Source organism: Silene latifolia, chromosome 8, assembly GCF_048544455.1.
Source record: "Silene latifolia isolate original U9 population chromosome 8, ASM4854445v1, whole genome shotgun sequence".
Classification (NCBI taxonomy): Eukaryota; Viridiplantae; Streptophyta; class Magnoliopsida; order Caryophyllales; family Caryophyllaceae; genus Silene; species Silene latifolia.
In genome coordinates, this window is record NC_133533.1 from 2,097,875 (window position 1) to 2,124,558 (window position 26,684).

The 26,684-nt window shown below is 39.1% G+C and overlaps 2 protein-coding genes across 2 annotated transcripts; both read left to right on the forward strand.

Annotated features, from left to right (window-relative positions):
* The first annotated feature begins 16,343 nt into the window (after window positions 1-16,343).
* On the forward strand, window positions 16,344-17,552 carry LOC141597502 (fruit bromelain-like). The gene is made up of 3 exons (XM_074417970.1): window positions 16,344-16,686; window positions 17,040-17,218; window positions 17,337-17,552. The coding sequence occupies exons 1-3, from the start codon at window positions 16,344-16,346 to the stop codon at window positions 17,550-17,552; spliced, it is 738 nt and encodes a 245-aa protein (XP_074274071.1).
* A 6,871-nt stretch (window positions 17,553-24,423) lies between these two features.
* Window positions 24,424-26,055, forward strand: LOC141597503 (oryzain alpha chain-like). The gene is made up of 2 exons (XM_074417971.1): window positions 24,424-24,772; window positions 25,490-26,055. Exons 1-2 carry the CDS (start codon window positions 24,424-24,426, stop codon window positions 26,053-26,055), a joined length of 915 nt encoding a protein of 304 aa, XP_074274072.1.
* The last annotated feature ends 629 nt before the right edge of the window (window positions 26,056-26,684 follow it).

Sequence of the window (26,684 nt, forward strand, 5' to 3'; positions counted from 1 at the left end):
CCCTGTTTCTTTTTCTCCCTGTCTTTCAATCACGTATCCGAGGTCATTTCTGGAGTTATCCTATTCGATTTAAGTCTCAAATAACGAGTATTAATACATTTTTCACGATTATCCGAGGTTCGACGAATGCTGGTTTATGGCATACCGGCCCCTCCAAATGTCTTCCGTTGCTACTCAAATTTTACGTGGCCGCTCTATCTGACCTGGGGAACTTGTTGCGTGATTTCCGGAGAATTTTGTTCCCGGACCCTAGAATCCCGAAAAACCGTGTATTACACACTTCAGTTTGAGCCGTTCTCGAGATCGTACCGGACTCTGTTTCTTTTTCACCTGGTTTTTTTATCACGCGTCCGAGTTCATTACTGGGGTTAACCTACTCGATTTCAGTCTCAAATAACGAGTATTAATACATTTTTCACGATTATCCGAGGTTCGACGAATTTTGGTTTATGGCATAGCGGCACCCCCAAATGTCTTCCTTTGCTTCTCAAATTTTGCTTGGCCGCTTTATCTGACCCGAGGAACTTGTTGCGTGATTTCCGGAGAATTTTGTTCCGGGACCCTGGCATCCCGAAAAACCGTGTATTATACACTTCAATTTCAGCCGTTCTGGAGATCGTACCGGACCCTGTTTCTTTTTCTCATGGTTTTTATCACGCGTCCGAGGTCATTTCTGGAGTTAACCTATTCGATTTCAGTCTCAAATAACGAGTATTAATACATTTTTTACGATTATCCGAGGTTCGACGAATGCTGGTTTATGGCATACCGATACCCCCAAATGTCTTCCGTTGCTACTCAAATTTTGGGTGGCCACTTTATCTGACTCGAGGAACTTTCTTCGTGATTTCCGGAGAATTTTGTTCCGGGACCCTCGAATCCCGAAAAACCGTTGATTATATACACTTCAATTTGAGCCGTTCGGGAGATATTACCGAAACCTTTTTCCTTTTCTCCATATTTTTCAATCACGCGTCCGAGGTCATTTCTGGAGTTATCCTATTCGATTTAAGTCTTAAATAACGAGTATTAATACATTTTCACGATTATCCGAGATTCGACGAATGTTGGTTTATAGCATATCGACACCCCCAAATGTCTTCTGTTGCTACTTAAATTTTACGTGGCCGCTTTATTTGACCTGAGGAACTTGCTGCGTGATTTCCAGAGAATTTTGTTCCTGGAGCCTGGAATCCCAAAAAACCGTGTATTATACACTTCAATTTGGGCCGTTCGGGAGATCGTACCGGACCCTGTTTCATTTTCTCCCGGTTTTTTATCACGCGACCGAGGTCATTTCAGGAGTTAACCTATTTGATTTCAGCCTCGGATAACGAGTATTAATACATTTTTCACGATTATCCGAGGTTCGACGAATGCTGGTTTATGGCATACCGGCACCTCCAAATGTCAACCGTTGCTACTCAAAGTTTACGTGGCCGCTTTATCTGACCCGAGGAACTTGTTGCGTGATTTCCGGAGAATTTTGTTCCGGGACCCTGGAATCCCGAAAAACCGTGTGTTATACACTTCAATTTGAGCCGTTCTCAAGATCGTACCGGGCCCTGTTTATTTTTCTCTTTGTTTTTTTTATCACGCGTCCGAGGCCATTACTGGAGTTAACCTATTCGATTTCAGTCTCAAATAACGAGTATTAATACATGTTTCAAGATTATCCGAGGTTCGACGAATGCTGGTTTATGGCATACCGGCACCCCCAAATGTCTTCCGTTGCTACTCAAATTTTGTGTGGCCCCTTTATCTGACTCGAGAAACTTTCTGCGTGATTTTCGTAGAATTTTGTTCCGAGACCTTGGAATCCCGAAAAACCGTGTATTATACACTTCATCTTGAGCCGTTCGGGAGATCGTACCGGACCCTGTTTCTTTTTCTCCCTTTTTTTCAATCACGCGTCCCAGTCATTTCTGGAGTTATCCTATTCTATTTAAGTCTCAAATAACGAGTATTAATACATTTTTCACGATTATCCGAGGTTTGGCGAATGCTGCTTTATGGCATACCGGCACCCCCAAATGTCTTCCGTTGCTACTCAAATTTTGCGTGGCCGCTTTATCTGACTCGAGGAACTTTCTGCGTGATTTCCGGAGAATTTTGTTCCGAGACACTGGATTCCCGAAAAACCGTGTATTATACACTTCAATTTGAGCCGTTCGGAAGATCGTACCAGACCCTGTTTCTTTTTCTCCCTGTTTTTCAATCACGTGTCCGAGGTCATTTCTGGAGTTATCCTATTCGATTTAAGTCTTAAATAACGAGTAATAATAAATTTTTCACGATTATCCGAGGTTCGATGAATGCTGGTTTATGGCATACCGGCACCTCCAAATGTCTTCCGTTGCTACTCAAAATTTACGTGGTCGCTCTATCTGAGCCGGGGAACTTGTTGCATTATTTCCGGAGAATTTGTTCCCGGACCCTAGTATCCCGAAAAACCGTGTATTACACACTTCAATTTGAGCCGTTCTCGAGATTGTACGGGACCCTATTTCTTTTTCTCCCGGTTTTTTTATCACGCGTCCAAGTTCATTTCTGGGGTTAACCTACTCGATTTCAGTCTCAAATAACGAGTATTAATACATTTTTCACTATTATCCGAGGTTCGACGAATGCTGGTTTATGGCATACCGGCACCCCCAAATGTCTTCCGATGTTACTCAAATTTTATGTGGCCGCTTTATCTGAATCGAGGAACTTTCTGCGTGATTTCCGGAGAATTTTGTTCCGAGACCCTGGAATCCCGAAAAACCGTGTATTATACACTTCATCTTGAGCCGTTCGGGAGACCGTACCGGACCCTGTTTCTTTTTCTCCCTTTTTTTCAATCACGCATCCCAGTCATTTCTGGAGTTATCCTATTCGATTTAAGTCTCAAATAACGAGTATTAATACATTTTTCACGATTATCCGAGGTTCGACGAATGCTGGTTTATGGCATACCGACACCCCCAAATCTCTTCCATTGCTACTCAAATTTTACGTGGCTTCTGGAGATTGTACCGGACCCAGTTTCTTTTTCTCCCGGTTTTTTATTTTGCGTCCGAGGTCATTTCTGGAGTTAACCTATTTGATTTCAGTCTCAAATAACGAGTATAAATACATTTTTCACGATTATCCGAGGTTCGACGAATGCTGGTTTATGGCATACCGGCACCCCAAATGTCTTCCGTTTCTACTCAAATTTTGTTTTGCCTCTTTATCTGGCGTTTCCTTGTTGTCTCATTTCCCTTCTTCTTTCACCATAAGCGTGGTCGTTCATATCTCTCTTCCTCAATTCACCATGCTCCTCCTTTAAATTCGATGCTGATAACCTATATAATTCTACCTTTGACATCCTTGTTGACCTAACTTCGACTCTTACCCTTAGGAAAGTCATTATAGCTCTCTTGTTGGTCAAGTTTGAGCTCTTTTAACATACTTTGTTTTTATGCTATCTAAGTTACTTTCCTTTTTGTACAACTTCTAAACTTTCAAGCTACCAGTTTCGATTCATTCTTAAAAGTTTATGTCACTTCTGCAAACCTAACCTATTTTTAAAGTTTTGAAAATGAAAATTTGATTTAGTTCCCTATTCCTTCCTTGAATATAAACTCATTTATCGTAATTTTTAATCGCTAAACCCGAGATTTCGTTAAGTTTTGTCCAATTTCTGTTAACTTTGATCTATTTATGACTTCTTTGTCAAAGTTAAATGTTACATTTTCAGGGATTTGACTCCCATTTGGCTTTAAAGGTGAAACCTTCATTTTTATTTTGTCTTTCGCAAAAGAAAATTTGAGTGGATTGCCTTTTTCTTTGATTTTGACGTTGATCGGATGATAGAACTAGTTATTGGAAACGTTTGATAACTTGTTCTACGCTTGTCGGCAAATAGTTTTGTTTTTAGAGAATGGAAAAGGGTGTGACTAAAAATGGTCGGAGAATATGGTGAGTTTTAACTTTATTTGCTAAAAATACTTGAGGCTACATAAGGGATATCCGATACATGTATTTTGTGTAATAAGAAACATTGAGGAATGAAAATTGGGGTAACAAAAGAAAAGCATATAACGAATTAAGGAGTATGTAGTTGAATTAAATTCTTGGAGTAAATAATCTAATGCCGAGATTTGGAAGTATGTGAATTGTGATAATAGGTAATAAGAGACATAATGAGACCCTTATCGTGTGGATATTAGTATGAACTAATTAAGAATAATTTAGAGATGTATGTACATAATTGCCGGAATAGAATCAGAAATGTGGTGGAATAAGTCCAAGGCGCAAAGAATTGATAATGAAGTTTTATGTAATAGTGATATTGAATTTAACCATAAGGATGCGATTATTTAAGAACTTGCATGGATATAGAAAAGAAAAGAGAAGAACTATAGCGGTAAATGAATGAATACTATGAGGGGCTATCTGAAAACCCAAATTTATTAGAAGCTTGAGACTTATTAATGATACTTGGAGGGCAAGTGAAAGAATTGGGTTCCGGGAGCAATTATAAAACGGATATATAGGAGGTAGATGAAACATTTGGTTGGAAGAGATGAAACATTTGGAAGATCTTTGACTTTACGATATAGTATCGTAGAAATATAAATTGTCATAGTATTTTTCTCTTGATGGAAATTGAAGGAGTTCGTATACAAATTTTGAGGAACATTGAAAATATGGATAGATGCAAAGAAGATTGCAAATTATGGAGGTCATTATACAATGGGTTAACCAAAATGATATGGCGAGTGAGCTCGCAAAGATACGATGTAATTTGAGGACATGAACATATTATGTCATAAAGGATTGAGTGTTGTTCTATGATCGCCATTTTGTGGATGAGGGACATCGTTAGGAAACATAAACCAATCTACGTAATTTTTCGTACCTTACAAGTTTAAGTGGGACGAAACTTTTTATTAGGGGGTAAGACTGTAACACCCCGTATTTTTATCAATATTTTATAATTAATAGAATTTCATAGATATTATTTAAAAGTCATTTTTATATTAATAATATTTTCTCAAATTTAAGAATAGATAAATACATGTATGTAATTGTTAAAATACTTCATTAATACGGTTTCTTATTAAACTAAGTTCCATCAATATTACGCCATTATTAGTACATACGTAAAACTCGTCATATAGATATGATGTTTATATTTCATCTTAAACAATCTAAATTTCTTGTTTTAGGCCATTTATTATATTTTTATTTCACATGTGTAATTAGATAATTTAAGTAGCTTCTTATATTGTAGAAACGGCTCTAGATTCCCTGAAGCCTTTAATATGGTTAATATTGTTAGAATTAGAAATTGGTATTGAGGATTCTGTTGGTTTATCTGCTGAATAGACAATATTATATAGCCTTTCACATGATAGAATGTTAGAATTCATGTTGGTAAGTGGGACTTTTTGCCCTCTTATGGTTAAGTGGGTGTCTTAATTGACTTGTGTGGTGAGTCGTGTGTGGTGTGGGCTAAAGTATTCAAGCTGGGACTAGCTGGGACTAGGTCCTAGGTGAGTATTTCGGCCTTCATCATAGATAGGTCTTTATAGTCTCTGACGAGTATATGTTCACTGCTTGATAGCCTTTGTGTTCCTGACTAGTGGATTTATATCCAAGTTGGGGCATGACCTCAGGTACTTATTTTGATAGTATGGGGTCAGCTTAAGTACTAGCCAACCCTTCGGTGGTGTCCTTAGGGTACTCACTTCACTTTGTTTTAAAAAAAGTTGTGGGTCTTGGGTGCGGTGGTGTGTATCCGCATGTCTAGGTCTCTGCAGATTTTAGGCTAGGGTTGTGTTGTCTCTTGGCCATGTTTTCTTAATAGTAACCGCTGAGCCAAGATACCGGTTCGATTACCTTCCCTACCTCGTGGTATAGACTCGAGTTACAAAGTGACTATTGACGGTACTAAGAACTTATGCCTGTCTTTGATATATTGCCCTTTCTTGTTTGATGATTCTATGAATCATAGAAGGTGAGATGCAAGCCGGCTATGGTTGATAGAGTTTGGATTACAATTTGTTACATGTTTCACATGATAGTCTAGTTGGTCAATTTAGGGCTCATATGTTAGAATGTTGGATAATTGATTTATTTATCATCTTGTTTACATGTTTTACCACATGTTACATAAATTTTGACGATTCGTGGCCGGGGAGGACTCGAAGTTACTCCCCACGGAATTGTGGCTTTCGTGTTTGTATAAAATGCGATTGACAGTTGTTGATGCTTAGTTGGGGTCACGAGGCGAGCTAGTGAGCAAGGAACCTTGGACCTAGTTTTGGCTATTCTATTAGTAAACCTTTTACACTTTTGGTTTGTATATTATTTGAAGGGACATATGTCTCCCTTTTCTATTTTTGGTTTGTATCCTTACATTTCCGCGTCCTTAGTTATGTATGTAAATTAGTTTATCAGCTGTTGCAGGGTTTTTGACACTCTTCTTGAGTTGGATTGGTTGTGAATGGTTTAAGTTAGAAAATTTTTTGAAATTGCAGGTTTTTGGACTAGTTGAACCATTTACAAACATATCCTACCAGTTTTTCTGTAGAATTTACGTATTTAATTAAGGCTAGATTTAAGTGTGTCACAGTTGGTATCAGAGCATATTTGCTCCCGACGCACGTTTGTGCACCCCACTATAAATAACTTGACCTTAAAATAATAAACTTGAGAGACGGGTAAGATGGGTAGATTTAGGATCTTATGTTGTAGTCTCTTTGTGTTTGCTCTTTGTTAGGTACTAACATGTTTGTTGATTGTCATTTAATAATTGTTGCGTTCTTAGATCAATGACCGTGAACTTATTTATAGTTAATGGAGTTATTGCCCTTATTAAAAAAATTTGAACTAAAGGTTTTGAAAATATTTTAATGTTTTTCACTGGTTTTAACGTCAATTAGTGTTAAAGCTTGTTATTGGAGACGTCTGATAATTAGTTTTATCATTTGTTGGTGTAAAAATGTATTTTTTTTATGTCTTTGAATTGGAATATTGATGTTCTTGAGTGATCGCCAAGAGTATCTCCGTTCCATTGAAAGGACACTTATATTTTACGAAGATCAAGATTTAGTGCCTATTGCTGAGGATTGAAGATTTGTTCAACCTTTGAAGAATGCTTCTACTTCCTTGAAGATGTTTCTCGTTCTTTTTGTATCTAGTCTTATTCTTAATCTCTTGGTGCTTATCCTCCTTCTAAACTCCCTTCTGTTTTACTTTAAAAGCTAGTCTTGTACTCCTAACTTGTTCTTTGTTCCTTGCTTACCCTTCCTTAACGCCTTTTTGATAGTATTCTTTCTTTTGAGGAGATTGTTTGTGTTTGACCCTTAACCCTGGCTTTGAAAAGTCGTGATGTTAGAAAGACTTAGGTAAGGTGATGAGACATACTTAGTGATTCTTATACCTAGTTCCTTGACAAAGTGAGTATAATTGATCGGTGGAATTTTGTGTGTTAAGTGTGAGTTGCCTATGATATTGAGATTATGGAACTTAGCCTTGCTGTTTATACTTGGAATTTGAGGATTTGATAACTTGAGTATTGTTGCTTGGGGAATTGACATGGCGTAGAGTTTATGATGAGAGCTTGGAAAGAAACACCTATAGGACGTGTTGGCCATTGGTGATAAAAGTGTTACTTGGAAGTTTGAGTTGAACTCGAGATTAGCGTAGTCGGTATACTTTTGTGAGTGTTGTGCTGATTACGTAGGAACCATGTTAGGTGAGAATTGTTGTTAGCTTTAGAATCTCATTCGGGTATCCACTTTGCGGTAATGAGGAATTAGTAGCCAGAGTTCTTGAGATGTAATTATAGGTTGGGATCGATGGATGTTGAGTTGAGATGAGTTAGAGGTTTTGGGTGGTTGCCTTGTGATTTGGAGAATGTCACCATCTATGCTTTAGGTTTCGAGAGTATAACAAGACCTCTTTGGAGTGATAGATTATGGAAAAGGATTTTTGAATTGGGATTTTGATTAAGGGTTGTACCATTTTGAGAAACTCATAGTTGACACTAGATGGATATGAGCATAGCTTTGTTAAAAGCTTTGACCTTGATCTCGTGGAGGTTGTTTGTAGATATCTCAGGATTTAGAGTGGTGAAATCACACTTATAGTGAAGTACCTTGTTTCTTGGAATAGCTTAGGATGAAGTAACATAGGTGTTTTGAGGAAATTCTTGGAAGTAATGTAGTTCTGAGATTTATTTTATTAGGAAGTTTTCGGAACCGTTTAGGATGATGTTATGTTTGGGGATATGAGTATCTGGCGTTTCCTTGTTGTCTCATTTCCCTTCTTCTTTCACCATAAGCGTGGTCGTTCATATCTCTCTTCCTCAATTCACCATGCTCCTCCTTTAAATTCGATGCTGATAACCTATATAATTCTACCTTTGACATCCTTGTTGACCTAACTTCGACTCTTACCCTTAGGAAAGTCATTATAGCTCTCTTGTTGGTCAAGTTTGAGCTCTTTTAACATACTTTGTTTTTATGCTATCTAAGTTACTTTCCTTTTTGTACAACTTCTAAACTTTCAAGCTACCAGTTTCGATTCATTCTTAAAAGTTTATGTCACTTCTGCAAACCTAACCTATTTTTAAAGTTTTGAAAATGAAAATTTGATTTAGTTCCCTATTCCTTCCTTGAATATAAACTCATTTATCGTAATTTTTAATCGCTAAACCCGAGATTTCGTTAAGTTTTGTCCAATTTCTGTTAACTTTGATCTATTTATGACTTCTTTGTCAAAGTTAAATGTTACATTTTCAGGGATTTGACTCCCATTTGGCTTTAAAGGTGAAACCTTCATTTTTATTTTGTCTTTCGCAAAAGAAAATTTGAGTGGATTGCCTTTTTCTTTGATTTTGACGTTGATCGGATGATAGAACTAGTTATTGGAAACGTTTGATAACTTGTTCTACGCTTGTCGGCAAATAGTTTTGTTTTTAGAGAATGGAAAAGGGTGTGACTAAAAATGGTCGGAGAATATGGTGAGTTTTAACTTTATTTGCTAAAAATACTTGAGGCTACATAAGGGATATCCGATACATGTATTTTGTGTAATAAGAAACATTGAGGAATGAAAATTGGGGTAACAAAAGAAAAGCATATAACGAATTAAGGAGTATGTAGTTGAATTAAATTCTTGGAGTAAATAATCTAATGCCGAGATTTGGAAGTATGTGAATTGTGATAATAGGTAATAAGAGACATAATGAGACCCTTATCGTGTGGATATTAGTATGAACTAATTAAGAATAATTTAGAGATGTATGTACATAATTGCCGGAATAGAATCAGAAATGTGGTGGAATAAGTCCAAGGCGCAAAGAATTGATAATGAAGTTTTATGTAATAGTGATATTGAATTTAACCATAAGGATGCGATTATTTAAGAACTTGCATGGATATAGAAAAGAAAAGAGAAGAACTATAGCGGTAAATGAATGAATACTATGAGGGGCTATCTGAAAACCCAAATTTATTAGAAGCTTGAGACTTATTAATGATACTTGGAGGGCAAGTGAAAGAATTGGGTTCCGGGAGCAATTATAAAACGGATATATAGGAGGTAGATGAAACATTTGGTTGGAAGAGATGAAACATTTGGAAGATCTTTGACTTTACGATATAGTATCGTAGAAATATAAATTGTCATAGTATTTTTCTCTTGATGGAAATTGAAGGAGTTCGTATACAAATTTTGAGGAACATTGAAAATATGGATAGATGCAAAGAAGATTGCAAATTATGGAGGTCATTATACAATGGGTTAACCAAAATGATATGGCGAGTGAGCTCGCAAAGATACGATGTAATTTGAGGACATGAACATATTATGTCATAAAGGATTGAGTGTTGTTCTATGATCGCCATTTTGTGGATGAGGGACATCGTTAGGAAACATAAACCAATCTACGTAATTTTTCGTACCTTACAAGTTTCGTGGACGAAACTTTTTGTTAGGGGGTAAGACTGTAACACCCCGTATTTTTATCAATATTTTATAATTAATAGAATTTCATAGATATTATTTAAAAGTCATTTTTATATTAATAATATTTTCTCAAATTTAAGAATAGATAAATACATGTATGTAATTGTTAAAATACTTCATTAATACGGTTTCTTATTAAACTAAGTTCCATCAATATTACGCCATTATTAGTACATACGTAAAACTCGTCATATAGATATGATGTTTATATTTCATCTTAAACAATCTAAATTTCTTGTTTTAGGCCATTTATTATATTTTTATTTCACATGTGTAATTAGATAATTTAAGTAGCTTCTTATATTGTAGAAACGGCTCTAGATTCCCTGAAGCCTTTAATATGGTTAATATTGTTAGAATTAGAAATTGGTATTGAGGATTCTGTTGGTTTATCTGCTGAATAGACAATATTATATAGCCTTTCACATGATAGAATGTTAGAATTCATGTTGGTAAGTGGGACTTTTTGCCCTCTTATGGTTAAGTGGGTGTCTTAATTGACTTGTGTGGTGAGTCGTGTGTGGTGTGGGCTAAAGTATTCAAGCTGGGACTAGCTGGGACTAGGTCCTAGGTGAGTATTTCGGCCTTCATCATAGATAGGTCTTTATAGTCTCTGACGAGTATATGTTCACTGCTTGATAGCCTTTGTGTTCCTGACTAGTGGATTTATATCCAAGTTGGGGCATGACCTCAGGTACTTATTTTGATAGTATGGGGTCAGCTTAAGTACTAGCCAACCCTTCGGTGGTGTCCTTAGGGTACTCACTTCACTTTGTTTTAAAAAAAGTTGTGGGTCTTGGGTGCGGTGGTGTGTATCCGCATGTCTAGGTCTGCGCAGATTTTAGGCTAGGGTTGTGTTGTCTCTTGGCCATGTTTTCTTAATAGTAACCGCTGAGCCAAGATACCGGTTCGATTACCTTCCCTACCTCGTGGTATAGACTCGAGTTACAAAGTGACTATTGACGGTACTAAGAACTTATGCCTGTCTTTGATATATTGCCCTTTCTTGTTTGATGATTCTATGAATCATAGAAGGTGAGATGCAAGCCGGCTATGGTTGATAGAGTTTGGATTACAATTTGTTACATGTTTCACATGATAGTCTAGTTGGTCAATTTAGGGCTCATATGTTAGAATGTTGGATAATTGATTTATTTATCATCTTGTTTACATGTTTTACCACATGTTACATAAATTTTGACGATTCGTGGCTGGGAGGACTCGAAGTTACTCCCCACTGAATTGTGGCTTTCGTGTTTGTATAAAATGCGATTGACAGGTTGTTGATGCTTAGTTGGGGTCACAGACGAGCTAGTGAGCAAGGAACCTTGGACCTAGTTTTGGCTATTCTATTAGTAAACCTTTTACACTTTTGGTTTGTATATTATTTGAAGGGACATATGTCTCCCTTTTCTATTTTTGGTTTGTATCCTTACATTTCCGCGTCCTTAGTTATGTATGTAAATTAGTTTATCAGCTGTTGCAGGGTTTTTGACACTCTTCTTGAGTTGGATTGGTTGTGAATGGTTTAAGTTAGAAAAATTTTTGAAATTGCAGGTTTTTGGACTAGTTGAACCATTTACAAACATATCCTACCAGTTTTTCTGTAGAATTTACGTATTTAATTAAGGCTAGATTTAAGTGTGTCACACAAATAAAGAGTATTAATACAATTTTCACGATTATCCGAGGTTCGACGAATGCTTGTTTATGGCATACCTGCACCTCCAAATGTCTTCCGTTGCTACTCAAATTTTGCGTGGTCGCTTTATCTGGCCCCGAGGAACTTTCTGCGTGATTTCCGGAAAATTTTGATCATGTACCCTGGAATCCTGAAAAACTGTGTATTATGCACTTCAATTTGAGTCGTTCCGGAGATCGTACCGGACCATGTTTCTTTTTCTCCCGGTTTTTTTATCACGCGTCCGAGGTCGTTTCAGGAGTTAACCTATTCGATTTTAGTCTCAAATAACGAGTATTAATACATTTTTTTACGATTATCCGAGGTTCGACGAATGCTGGTTTATGGCATACCGGCACCCCCAAATGTCTTCCGTTGCTACTCAAATTTTGCGTGGCCGCTTTATCTGACTCGAGGATCATTCTGCGTGATTTCCGGAGAATTTTGTTCCCGGACCCTGGAGTCCCGAAAAACCGTGTATTATACACTTCTGTTTCAGCCGTTCTCGAGATCGTACCGGGGCCTGTTCTTTTTCTCCCAGCTTTTCAATCACGCGTCCGAGGTCATTTCTGGAGTTAACCTATTCGATTTCAGTCTCAAATAACGAGTATTAATACATTTTTCACAATTATCCGAGGTTCGACGAATGCTGGTTTATCGCATACCGGCACCCCCAAATGTCTTCCGTTTCTACTCAAATTTTACGTGGCCTCTTTATCTGACCCGAGGAACTTGTTGCGTGATTTCCGGAGATCGTACCGGACCCTGTTTCTTTTTCTCCCGGGTTTTTATCACGCGTCCGAGGTCACTTCTGGAGTTAACATATTCGACTTCAGTCTCAAATAAAGAGTATTAATACAATTTTCACGATTATCCGAGGTTCGACGAATGCTTGTTTATGGCATACCGGCACCCCCAAATGTCTTCCGTTTCTACTCAATTTTTATTTGGCCTCTTTATCTGACCCGAGGAACTTGTTGCGTGATTTCCGGAGAATTTTGTTCCAGGACCCTAGAATCCCGAAAAACCGTGTATTATACACTTCAATTTGAGCCGTTCTGGAGATCGTACCGGACCCTGTTTCTTTTTCTCCCTGTTTTTCAATCACGGGTCCGAGGTCATTTCAGGAGTTATCCTATTCGATTTAAGTCTCAAATAACGAGTATTAATACATTTTTCACGATTATCCGAGGTTCGACGAATGTTGGTTTATGGCATACAGGCACGTCCAAATGTCTTCCGTTGGTACTCAAATTTTGCGTTGCCGCTTTATCTGACCCGAGAAGCTTTCTATGTGATTTCCGGAGAATTTTGTTCGGTACCCTGTAATCCCGTAAAACCGTGTATTATACACTTTAATTTGAGCCGTTCGGGGATCGTACCGGACCCTGTTTCTTTTTCTCCGTGTTTGTCAATCACGCGTCTCAGGTCATTTCTAGAGTTATCTTATTCGATTTAAGTCTTAAATAACGAGTATGGATACATTTTTCACGATTATCCGAGTTTCGACGAATGCTGGTTTATGGCATACCGGCACCCCCAAATGTCTTCCGTTGCTACTCAAGTTTTGCGTGGCCGCTTTATCTGACCCGAGGAACTTTCTGCGTGATTTCCGGAGCATTTTGTTCCGATACCCTGGAATCCCGAAAAACCGTGTATGATACACTTCAATTTGAGACGTTCCGGAGATCATACCAGACCCTGTTTCTTTTTCTCTTGGTTTTTGCGTCCGAGGTCATTTCAGGAGTTAACCTATTCGTTTTCTGCCTCGGATAACGAGTATTAAAACATTTTTCACGATTATCCGAGGTTCGACGAATGCTGGTTTATGGCATACCGGCACCCCCAAATTTCTTCCGTTGCTACTAAAACTTTGCGTGACCGCTTTATCTGATCCGAGGAACTTTCTGCAAGATTTCCAGAAAATTTTGTTCCGGGACCTTGGAATCCCGTAAAACCATGTTTTATACACCTTAATTTGAGTCGTTCGGGAGATCGTACCGGACCTTGTTTTTTTTTCTTTGTGCTTTTCAATCACGCGTCCGAGGTCATTTCTAGACCTGGCAAAAGTAATCCGACCCGATTGACCCGACCCGAAAAAGTTTACCCGAGACTCGAAGTGACCCGAACTACATCACCCGAATGTGACCCGAAAACCCGAAATGACCCGACCTGACCCGAGCATGACCCGAGCTTTCTTAACTCGTACTGGGCCGACCCGAAAATGACCCGATCCGAAACCACCAAAGCCGAAAATGATCCGACAAAATATAACTCTAATTGAACGAAAAGACTTGAAATGACAATTTCTTTATTATTCATTGGCCCGAAAATGACCCGACTCGAAACAACCCGACCCGTTTGACCCGAACTGGCCTGACCAACAAACCTGAAACAGATCCGTAACCCAAAATGACCCGGCTCGACCCGAGTTAACCCGAAATCAATGAGAAACCCGAACTGACCCGACCTGAATTGGCCCGACCCGAACCCGATCCGTTGACCCGTTTTTCCATGTCTACATGTGGCAAGGGTTGCTTTAGGAGTTACCCTATTCGATTTCAACCCAAAATAACAAGCATTTTAACATTTTTAACAAGTATCCGATGTCCGCCGAAGAGTAGTTTATCGCACACTAGTATCCTCAAATGTCCTCGGTTTCTTGTCAAATTTTGTGAGGCCCCTTTGTCTGACCCGAGAAATCATCCGTGTGATTTACGGACATTTTTGTTCCGGGACCTTAAAATCACAAAAAACGTGTATTATATACACTTTAATTTGAGCCGTTCGGGAGGCTGTACGGGGTCTCGTTTCTTTTTCTCCCGGTTTTCCTACCATGTGCCAAGGGTCGCTTCAGAAGTTACCCTATTCGATATCAACCCAAAATAACAGGTATTATAACATTTTTAACGAGTCTCCAATTTACGCGGATCTCAAATGTCCTCTTTTGCTTCTCAAATTTTGTGAGGCCGCTTTGTCTGACCTGAGAAATCATCCGTGTGATTTACGAACATTTTTGTTCTGGGACCTTAAAATCACAAAAAACGCGTATTAATTATACACTTCAATTTGAGCTGTTCGAGAGGTTGTACGGGGTCGTGTTTCTTTTTCTCCCGGTGTTTCTACCATGTGTCAAGGGTTGCTTTAGGAGTTACCCTATTCGATTTCAACCCAAAATAACAAGCATTATAACATTTTTAACAAGTATCCGATGTTCGCCGAAGACTAGTTTATCGCACACTGGCAGCCTCAAGTGTCCTCTGTTACTTCTCAAATTTTGTGAGGCCGCTTTGTCTGAGCCGAGAAATCATCCGTATGATTTACGGACATTTTTGTTCCAAAACCTTTAAATCCCAAAAAACGTGTATTATACACTTCTATTAGAACCGTTCGGGAAGCTGTATGGGGTCTCGTCTATTTTTTTCCCGATTTTCCTACCAGTGTCAAGGGTCGCTTCAGAAGTTACCCATTCGATTTAAACCCAAAATAACATGTATTATAATGTTTTTAACAAGTCTCCGATTTCCGCTGAAAACTGGTTTATCGCACTCTCGCAGCCTCAATTGTCCTCGGTTGCTTCTCAAATTTTGTAAGGTCGTTTTGTCTAACCCGAGAAATCATCCGTGTGATTTACGGACATTTTTGTTCCGGGACCTTAAAATCACAAAAAACTTGTACTATACACTTCAACTTCAGCCGTTCGGGAGGCTGTACGGTGTCTCGTTTCTTTTTCTCTCGGTTTTCCTACCATGTGTCAAGGGTCGCATCAGCAGTTACCCTATTCGATTTCAACCCAAAATAACACGTACTATAACATTTTTAACGAGTCTCCAATTTACGCTCAAGACTGGTTTATTGCTTACTGGCTTCCTCAAATGCTACCCTAGGTAGCATTTCATTTCAGGTACTTTTTTTGTTATAAAATGCTACTTGCCAAACGCGTTCAAGAAAATAAGCTACCTGAATTTTTTGTCAAAAAAGCTACTTCGATGAAAAAAAAAGGTATCTGAAATGCGCTACCAAACAGAGCCTTAGAGTGGATTGGTTAAGAGCACACAAATAACAACAAAAACATATTGTAAATACTTAGAAAATACTAAAATAATACTATTTATATGAGTAGATAAGACAGAAGAGTTTGCTACTCCTTAAACAATCTGCATTTGTCTTATCTATCCAGGACAATATCCAGATTTTGGAGATATGTTTATATTTCAAGAAAGTTACTATGGTTGATTTCTTAGCAAAATTATAATATTTCGAATTCGGAGAAGAACAACATAAATTCCTTGAAACAATTTCGGATGATTGGAATTATTTGGAAACAATATCAAAAAATTTATTGTAAAAGAGGAAGATTTGGTTGATTCTTAGAAATTTAAAGATTTGATTTTTTATTTACATAAGTAAGAAAACTGAATGTTAGTAAGACTTGTCCTATAAAAGCCATTGTTGCATAGCAAGATAAACGACGTGTTATTCTAATTCATTCCAATACGGAGGATAACACTCACTAGGTTGCATTGTTTTGAAAGAGATTGATATCATGTTTTCCACACATAAAATTTTCCAATTTTTTTTCTTTGCTTTGTTCCTTTGTTCTTCTGCGATTTCTCGTACTCTCGAACCCAAGACCGCCTCGTCGTCCATGACCATGATGGACAAGTTTGAGCAATGGATTACTCGCCACGGTCGTGAGTATAAAAGTGTAACTGAGAAAGAAATGCGTTTTCGCATATTCGAAGAAAATATGAAAAGTATAGAGGAATTTAATAATGACGGAGCCGTAAATAAGTCGTACACACGAGGACCAAATGCGTTTACGGACATGACCATAGAAGAGTTTCAGGCAACTTATACGGGTTACAAGGCACATAACAAATCATCTAGCACGATTAAGTCTACATTATTTGACAACGATAATATGGTTTTGAAACCATCAATTGATTGGAGACTACAGGGCGCGGTCACACCCGTAAAACAGCAAGCAGATTGCGGTAGGTATTTTTAACTAGTTTAGATCCCATGCAATTGCATGTTATTTTAAAGGGAAAATATATTAAAAGTAAAAAAAAATTGCATTTTTACTTTGAACATTAAAAAAAGTTAATTTATATAAGATGGAACGATGAAAAAGAGCGAAGTTGACACTTTATATTATCGATTGGTGTTTTACTTTAATTAAACTCTTAGGATTTAAGGGAAATAATTATTTGAATAAAATACTTTAGGAATACTTTATATTATCGATTCGGAGTTTACAATTTAGAGTTTTTATTTATGTTAAGACCGTATTTCGTAAGAATCAATTGTTTATTAATGTTTCTTACGCCCTGTGATTATTTTATAGGGTCTTGTTGGGCATTCTCAACCGTTGCGGCGGTAGAAGGGCTACACAAAATCGAAACTGGAAAACTGGTTTCATTCTCGGAACAAGAACTCGTCGACTGCCTTCACCCTGACGGTTGTGGTCGTCCCGGGAACATGAAATACGCATATAATTATATCGCTGAGAACGGCATATTCACGGTACCCATACGTTGGCAAGACAGGCAAATGCAGAACCGGCCGCAACTTATTTAAAATCTCAGGCTTCTCAGAATTTCCAAGTGGCGAAAATTTGCTAATGCAAGCCTTGAACGTGCAGCCTATATCGGTGGGTATTGATTCCCATGCGAACGGATTCAACCATTACTCTGGCGGAGTTTATGATGGAGGATGCGGGACTAATTTAAATCATGCCGTGACAGCGATTGGATATGGCAGAGATGCTGCATCGGGGAAGAATTATTGGTTGATTAAGAATTCTTGGGGTACATCATGGGGTGAAAATGGATATATGAGGCTTCTTAGAGACGAGTGAGTTTGTCCCCTCACTCTCGACTGTTCTTACCCTGTCATCGAGTAGGTTATTATGCATGCATAATAAGATCGCGATGAGGCCATATTCACTTGTATGCAAAGCACACAGAATGACTTAATTTGAATCACATTTCATTACTTCAAATTTCACATTATATACGTTAAAATAAAGAATCAATCGTGAAAACTAAAATATAAATAGTGTACTTTTTTTCTAAGACCCTAAATTATTCAACCCACCTGACCAATATGACCCAACCATCATACTCAAAAAACGCTTGAAGCCAGAAATGACCAGACCCAACCTGAAATATTCGATAATGTGACGCACCTGAATTGACTTGTCGATAGTCCATAACCTTATCTGACTAACCTGTTTACCGAATCTACTGGTGAGATATAAAAATATATCCAAAATTGTTGGGGGACAAATACCTCTTTTGGTTACAAATTTTCACTTATTTTAAATTTGAGAAATAAATTTTTAGGGTTCAAATATTTCTACTGAGTACTGACCCATTGTAAACAAAAATATGAAAGACTAAGAATTTTTTTCTTATAAGACGGTCTCACAATAACAGTAAAAAGCTCGGACTTAAAGGGTCAGACCATCTGACACATATTGGGCCAATACAAGTATAGGCAATGCTTAGTGTGACGATCCGCACACTTGAACCCTTAGATTTATTTATACTTATGTAATTTCATTTCCCTTGTACATTTGTAGTAAGTATTTTCTTAGTAGTTTTAGAATAGGTTTCCATAAATAGGTATATCGCTATTCTGAACTAAACTTGTAAATTCAATGTTTCCTGCTACCAGGACCAAACTATCAAATTTGCCTCTATGAGAGGTGCTAGTCAATGAAAAACCGCTTCTCATCCAAAAGCTTGTTGTTGCTTGTTGCTTGCTTTCAATAATCGTATTGCTTACTTTTATTGCTTTCGTGTGCCGGACTTGATAATCGTGACTAGGATTCCCGACACACACCGACCCGAGACCCGAGTATCGTGCTAGTGGGCGATCCCTCACTAGTACGAAGATCCTTGTCGCTTGCATCTTGCCTTGAGACGGACAAGGGTGCGCGCCACGGTCCGGCAAAAGTAGCGGATCGTGACATTTGGTATCAGAGCCCGGTCTTCGGACGGGCGTCTGCAAGCCGCATTTGTTTATCGAGATCGAGAAAATGGGCGAAACAATCGAGGACCGAGTGGATGCCTTAGAGGACACAATCGACGTCAAGCTTCCCAAACTCGAGGACATCGTTATGCGGATGGCCGCGAGCCTCGAGGAGTTGCAAAAGACGGTTTGTGACCTTGAGACGAAGGTAGACGGGAGGGATACCCGCATACAAGCGATCAGTGGTGCGATCCCCGACGATCGGGAGGAAGAGATCAATCATCTGCATCGAAAGGTCGAGATGTTAGAGAACACTTGCGCCACGCTCGTGAAAGCGGTGGCCAATGACGGGAAATTTGTGGGGAGCCATAAGGTGAAGGCCCCTCCACCTCGTGCCTACGATGGGGCGAGGGATTCGAAAGCGGTCGATAACTTTATCTTCGATATGGAGCAATACTTCCGAGTAAGTGGGCTCGACGAAGACGCGGAAGTTGTCACGGCAAGCATGTATCTAGTCGACGATGCCAAGATGTGGTGGAGGGCTAGGTACAAGGAAATCGATGCGGGCACGATTACGGTGACATCGTGGGCCGACTTTAAGAGGATCTTGAAGGATCACTTCTACCCCGAGAACACGGAGTTTGTTGCTCGGAAGAAGTTGAAAGAAATCAAGCACACCAAATCAATCCGGGAATATGTGAGGGAATTCTCAGCGTGCATGCTCGAGATTACCGAAATGTCCGAGACGGATAGGACATTCGAATTCATTGACGGGTTGAAGAGGTGGGCACAACAGGAGGTCATGAGGCAGAATCCCAAAACTCTGTCTTCGGCCATATCGGTTGCGGAGCGCCTACTCGACTTTCACGGGGAGCGAGAGGCACCAAGAGTTGTGGCACCAACGGGGAATACTGGTGTGTCACAAAGTGGGTACAATGGACAAAGGCCACAAAACAGCGCCATTTCAGTTGGGAACAGTCGGTTCCGCTCACAAGGAAGTCAAGCCCAATCGGCGAGCACTACAAACTCGCCCTCAAGCTCGTCTTCGAAGGCGGGAAACTCTACTGCTTCCACAACGAAGAGACCGTTTGCGTGTTTTGTGTGTAAGGGTCCTCACAAGATGGCCGATTGTCCGAACAAAGCGGAGTTCAATGCCATGTTCAAGAAGATGCCGAAGGGGGCTCAAGAATGTCTTGATGGGGCGTTGGCCGACTATCACCAAGAGTGCAACGAAGACTCGAGTGATGGTGAAGACCAACCACGGATGGGCTCACTCCAACGGATCAGCGCGATGGGGAAATACGAAGATTCCTCCGCCAAGAAATCCAACGGGCTCATGTACGTGGACTTGATGGTGAATGGGAAGTAAGCACGAGCCTTGATCGACTCGGGCGCCTCCCATAACTTTGTCACGAAAGAGGAAGCGGATCGGTTGGGGCTAGTTCTGCGGGATGCTAACAGTGCTGAAGCGGTCAATGGGAAAATGAGACGCGTCCAAGGAGTGGCTAAGAAGGTCGCGGTCCAAGTGGGTGAGTGGGCAGGGGAGCTCGACTTCACCACCGTTCCGCTTGATGACTTCAAGTTAGTACTCGGGATGCAGTTCTTTCAGAAAGCATTGGTAGTATTGAAACCAAGTGACGGATCGATGCTACTAATGGGGTCTATCGTAGTGAATACGGTAGACGGCGACGAAGACAAGGGGCAGCATCGAATTTCGGCTATGAGGGTGATACCGACGCCGAAACAAGGGATGCGACCTTGGAGAATGCCTAAAGGTTCGGTGGAGCCGAGGGCGAACAAGACCCAGGCTAACTACGATGCTAAGTGGCCTGGGGGACGAAAGAAGAGTCTACCCCCTCACCGAGGAGTAGACAATGAGGGCCGAGATGCCCAAAGAAGTAGGCCTCGTACCATCAGGGGGCCGCGTCGATGTGTTGAATCGACGTCCTGGTTTGCGGGTCAGTCGACCCCAAGAGATAAGGCCTCGTACCATCGAGGGCGCGTCGATGTCTTTGAATCGACGTCCTGGTTTGCGGGTCAGTCGACTCAAGAGAAAAGGCCTCGTACCATCAGGGGGCCGCGCCGAAATGTTGATTCGGCGTCCTGGAGATCTCACATTCCCTTGAATGCAGGTGAAGAAGTGATGAGAGACAAGGTGAAGGTCCGCTGGAGCCAGTACTTGGAGAAAGCCCGAGAGAGATCTTTTCAAGCAGCGGCAAAGTGGACTTTCCCGAAACACAAGGAGCACGTGGTGGACTTGGAGAACATGATGTTCGGCAGCTTCTATGTCAAGGAACTCCAGCCTATCCTTGAATGGACGAAGAGGCCAGTCATTGTTTGGGACGAAGCGCACATTCATGCCGAGTTGTACAAGCCAATCCCCAACACTGCATGGACAGTCAGAGCTCACCGAGGATGTCTCACTGAAGCACCATTCAAGATTTTTGTGTTGCCGAGGGCGGCAACAGATTAGGTGGGGGAGAGTGTGACGATCCGCACACTTGAACCCTTAGATTTATTTATACTTATGTAATTTCATTTCCCTTGTACATTTGTAGTAAGTATTTTCTTAGTAGTTTTAGAATAGGTTTCCATAAATAGGTATATCGCTATTCTGAACTAAACTTGTAAATTCAATGTTTCCTGCTACCAGGACCAAACTATCAAATTTGCCTCTATGAGAGGTGCTAGTCAATGAAAAACCGCTTCTCATCCAAAAGCTTGTTGTTGCTTGTTGCTTGCTTTCAATAATCGTATTGCTTACTTTTATTGCTTTCGTGTGCCGGACTTGATAATCGTGACTAGGATTCCCGACACACACCGACCCGAGACCCGAGTATCGTGCTAGTGGGCGATCCCTCACTAATACGAAGATCCTTGTCGCTTGCATCTTGCCTTGAGACGGGCAAGGGTGCGCGCCACGGTCCGGCAAAAGTAGCGGATCGTGACACTTAGCTAGGTAGTACGGACACTCCTCTTAATCGGCTTTCCCGTGTCGGACACCCGTGTCGGACACGACACTCGTCGGACACACGTCAAAACGAGTCGTACACTTTTAAAGCCGTGTCTAACTTCCATCTTTTATTTGGGCACGTGTCTATGGTATTTTGAGCTGTGTCCATGGTATTTGGACACACCTTCAAACGGAATCAAGTTGAATTTAAGGTAAATGGCGTGAATTGTTATATGGTTGAATTTGGTGGGGAAATAAGTTTTATTGGGGGCAAATGATGTTCTTTAGACTAGTAATAAAAAGTCGAAATAGATTGATTATAAGTTGGTTTTTCGTTTTGGAAATGAGAATGAGTTATAATTAACGTCAAGTTTTACCTTCACTTATTTAAATTTAATATTCAATACTTTTTCAAAAATAAAAGCACACATAAATAATTATAAAATATATATTTTATTAAATTTAAATGACGTGTCTCATGTCCTAAATTTCATTGGATGCCTTGTTACGTGTCTGTGTCGTGTTAGTGTCCATGTCCGTGTCCATTTTGGTGCTACCTAGATACTTAGCGGGCAGCGAGTTATGAATTATATGATACTAGGCTAAGGATAGACAGCACTAAGTAGCAAGCTTAGGCCTTTAGAGGCTCTACACTTTGCTTGTTAAAACCCAGCCCATAATATAACAGTCCGTCTTGCTTAAGACCGTCACTATCCGTCTTAAGCTTAAGACGGATAGTGGCCTCTCACACAAATGCAAGTGGGAGGCAAGTGGGTATATCCATTTCCCACCCACTTGCCTCCCACTTGCATTTGTGTGAGAGGCCACTATCCGTCTTAAGCTTAAGACGGATAGTGACGGTCTGAAACAAGAATTTGTGATAATATAAATACATCCTTCGTCTTAGCAATTTATTTTTCCGTGTATTTTTAATTGAAGGCAAATAAATAACTGGAAGGAAGGGAATACATGAAATCTTTGTAACATAATTGATGTGGGTAACAAAACCACAATAAAAAAACATGTTCAAATTTTTTTTTAATGAAAAAATTGATTTCTACTTAATTGCAATTTTTTTGAAAATTATGAGGCTAATTTGCTACAATTGAAATTTAAAAAGCAAATTTGCACATAGTTCATAAGTTATGGAGATAATTTACAACATCCCCGCTTAATATCGCATTGAAACATTGAAACATTGAAACATTCACAACCCCCTGCCCTTAGTGACTAAACAATGTCACACGAAAGTTGTCAACCAAGCAAATAATATACTCACTCGTCTCACTCAATAGTTATCAATTGATTTCGGTACAAAAATTGAAAGAATTTATTATAATAAAAATAATATTACACTACAAATCTGCCATTTGCCCACGGACAACTTTTAAGATAAAATTTACTAAAAATAGAAATGGTAACTATTACTTGATATAAAAATAAAAAATGATAACTATTAAATGGGACAGAGGCTCCGATTAATCAGAATCGAAATTCAAGAGTCCGGTAATATATCATGTACCATTAACCTCTCCAATCCTAGGCATGTATTGGGCCAAATAAGAAATGGCCCAATACAATTTAAATTAAGCTTAATTGCATTGAAACATTTCAAACACACAGGTAGATCTGATAAACGTGTCAATAGGATTAGCTTAGGGTTATTCAAATTTCCATGGATTTGGGTTCGGTTAGGTCATTTTCAGGTTAGTTGTTATAAAGTTATTTTGAGGATAAAAATCAGTATGCGATAATAACCGTTCGAGTTGGGTTGAATAACGTCTAGTCAATTTGGGTTAGATTTAGGTCCTCAATTCGGGTGCGAGTCGGGTTCAAGTTAAGTTATTCGGGAGGGTTGGCTCGGGCCGGGTCGGGTCAGTTTTGCCAAGTCTACGCGCACCCCCTTATTTATTGAACAGTACTAGGGGTGGTCAACAATGCAGGTCGGCCGGGTTCGGGCCAGGTCAGGGTTTGGGAGACCCAGAACCGGCCCGGGTAAGGGGCGGGGCGGGGCGGGTGGAGGCGGGACGGGTTAGAAGTGACTCGTGAGGCGGGTTTATGGGAGGATCTTGGGCGGGTCTGGGTTTGACATTTGGGGACCCGGAACCGGCCCGGATATAGGGGTCGGGCCGAGGCCGGGTCCAGGTCAGGCGGGCCGGTTTTATCTACGGGTCCGGGTTAGCAAGACCGACCCGCATTGTTGACCACCCCTAGGGCCCTAGTGATTACACGAAAATTGTTAAACCATGCAAATGATATAGGAACAATAATATTTGCTCAATGCTCAATAATCGATATTCAAAACCACATCGAATGTTAAGTGTAAAAAACCACTTTAGTTGATCTCAAAAAAATAATATTTCCAATTTGGAAAAAGTGGCATGAAAAGATTTCCTTGAACAATTTCGGTCGATTGGAATTTGGAAATAGTATCAAAGATTAGTATATATTGTATTTGGAAGCAAGATTATTTTGTTTACTTCCAAAGAAATTCACTGTTTTTATTTAAGGAGATTTGATTATATTTTAGAAAAAAGTTTATAAGAAATTTGAAATTTAAAGTGAAGTATTTCCATAAGAAAACTGAATATATTATAGTAAGATCGACTTGTCCTCTATAAAAGCCATTGTCGAATGGCAAGATTAACAACTAACATGTTATTCTAATTCTAATACGGTAGTTTTGAAAGAGATCGATATCATGTTTTCCACACACAAAATTTTTCGGTTTTTAATCTTTGCCTTGTTCTTTTGTTCATGTGCAATTTCTCGTCCTCTCGAACCTAATAATGTCTCGTCGATGACCATGATGGACAAGTTCGAGCAATGGATTGCTCGCCACGGTCGTGAGTATAAAAGTGTAACCGAGAAAGAAAAGCGCTTTCGCATATTCGAAGAAAATATGAAAAGTATAGAAGAATTTAATAATGATGGAGCCGCAAATAAGTCGTACACACGAGGACCAAATGCGTTTACGGACATGACCATTCAAGAGTTCCAAGCAACTTATACGGGTTACAGGGCACGTAACAAATCATCTAGCACGATTAAGTCTACATTATTTGACAACGATAATATGGTTTTGAAGAAATCAATTGATTGGAGACTACAAGGCGCTGTCACACCCGTAAAACAGCAAGCAAGCTGCGGTAAGTAAACAAACATTATCATATATGTCTATAATATTCGGAGTATTCCATAATTGATGAACTATATACTTTGCATTATTTTTCATCAATAAAGTTTACCTTCGTCTAACTGTTTATCATGAAGTTATGAGAAAAAAGATTGTACATCAGATATACTACATCATACTTAATAGTTGTTTGAGTTTTTGTGAATTTTTTTCGAGTACTATAGAGTTTATAAATTACATTTTAGTTTTATGTTGTCAAAAATAAAATTTTTTGAACTTATATGTAATTTTTGGAGTTATAATATAACCTTTTGAGATTAAAGTTTAAGTAAATAAACTCAAAAAATTTATAATAAAACTCAAAAATTTGAGATTAAAACTCAAAAATTTTATCTTAATGCTCAAAAACTATACCATCTGATATACTACATCAGATGTATAATCCAGATGTATAATCCACTTGCTGTGAAGTTATCGACTAAGTTATGTATAAAATGTTTTTACACAAAGATTCTCCCTCCGTCCTAATCATTGTTTATCTTTTTGATTCTTTATGAGAGTATATTAGATTAAGACAAAGGAAGTAATATAATACAGGTTGTTTTTTAAAATAAATTTATTATTCTTGTCCAATCAATTAATAATTTATATATAAAATTTCTTTTTATTTTCGTCTCAATCAATTGTTTATTAATGTTTCTTACGCCTTGTGATTGTGATTATTTGTTAGGGTCTTGTTGGGCATTCTCAGCCATTGCGGCAGTAGAAGGGCTATACAAAATCACAACCGGAAAACTGGTCTCATTCTCGGAACAAGAACTCGTCGACTGCCTTCACCCTGACGGTTGTGGTCGTGATGGGGACATGAAAGAGGCATATAATTATATCGTTGATAACGGCATATTCACAGAAGAAGCGTACCCATACGTTGGCAAGGCAGGCAAATGCAGAACCGGCCGCAACTTAGTTACAATCTTAGGCTGCTCGGACTTTCCAAGTGGCGAAAATTTGCTAATGCAGGCTTTGAATGTGCAACCTATATCGGTGGGTATTGATTCCCAAGCGAGAGGATTCAGTGACTACTCCGGTGGAGTTTATGACGGAGGGTGCGGAACTTATTTAGATCATGCTGTGACGGCTATTGGATATGGCAGAGATACTGCATCAGGGAAGGATTATTGGTTGATTAAAAATTCATGGGGTGAATCATGGGGTGAAAATGGATATATGAGGCTTCTTAGAGACGAGAGTGTTTGTCCCATCACTCTCGACTGTTCCTACCCTGTCATGGACTAGTTACTTCCTCCGTTCACTTAGATTTCATATGTTCCATTAAAATACATCTTACATATACTCCCTCCACTTTTCTATTTTCACCCCATTTCCCCTTTTTGGCAAATTATCTATTTTCACCCTATTTCTCTTCTTTCCTTATTTGGACTACCTTTTTCATTCTTTAATATTTCTTTTCACCCCACTTACATCTCTATTATTATTTTTTCATTCTTTAATCATTCTTTTTACCCCATTTACAACTCTTTTATTACTTTTTCATTCTTTAATAATTTTTCTTAATATGCGTGTAGAAAGAAATGGGGTGAACAAAAAAAAGTGGAGGGAGTATTAAACAAACGTATGGAATTTAAATGAACAGAGAAAGTAATATATAGTACTAGTAATAATAAAATACATGTTACTTCTAGAATCCATTTTTGAAATAATGGTCAAAAATAAAATATTTGTCGTTTTGGGTCAGTTTTGAAAATATTTGTCAAAATGGTGTCCACTTTATTTTAGTCCATTTTTTTAATGAAGTTTCTTTCCGTACTCATTATAAACACGCCATTGGTAGTGGCGTGTTTCAGGTCCAGAAATCCCGAGCCTACGTGGACACCATTTTGACAAATATTTTCAAAACCGACCCA

What these genes read in the sequence shown, in the direction of transcription:
- LOC141597503 (XM_074417971.1), top strand. Translation starts at nt 24,424, where the DNA reads ATGACCATGATGGACAAGTTCGAGCAATGGATTGCTCGCCACGGTCGT. An exon ending in AAAACAGCAAGCAAGCTGCG is followed by an intron (nt 24,773 to 25,489) that starts GTAAGTAAACAA and finishes ATTATTTGTTAG; the next exon opens with GGTCTTGTTGGGCATTCTCA.
- LOC141597502 (XM_074417970.1), top strand. Translation starts at nt 16,344, where the DNA reads ATGATGGACAAGTTTGAGCAATGGATTACTCGCCACGGTCGTGAGTAT. An exon ending in AAAACAGCAAGCAGATTGCG is followed by an intron (nt 16,687 to 17,039) that starts GTAGGTATTTTT and finishes ATTATTTTATAG; the next exon opens with GGTCTTGTTGGGCATTCTCA. An exon ending in CTGAGAACGGCATATTCACG is followed by an intron (nt 17,219 to 17,336) that starts GTACCCATACGT and finishes TTGAACGTGCAG; the next exon opens with CCTATATCGGTGGGTATTGA.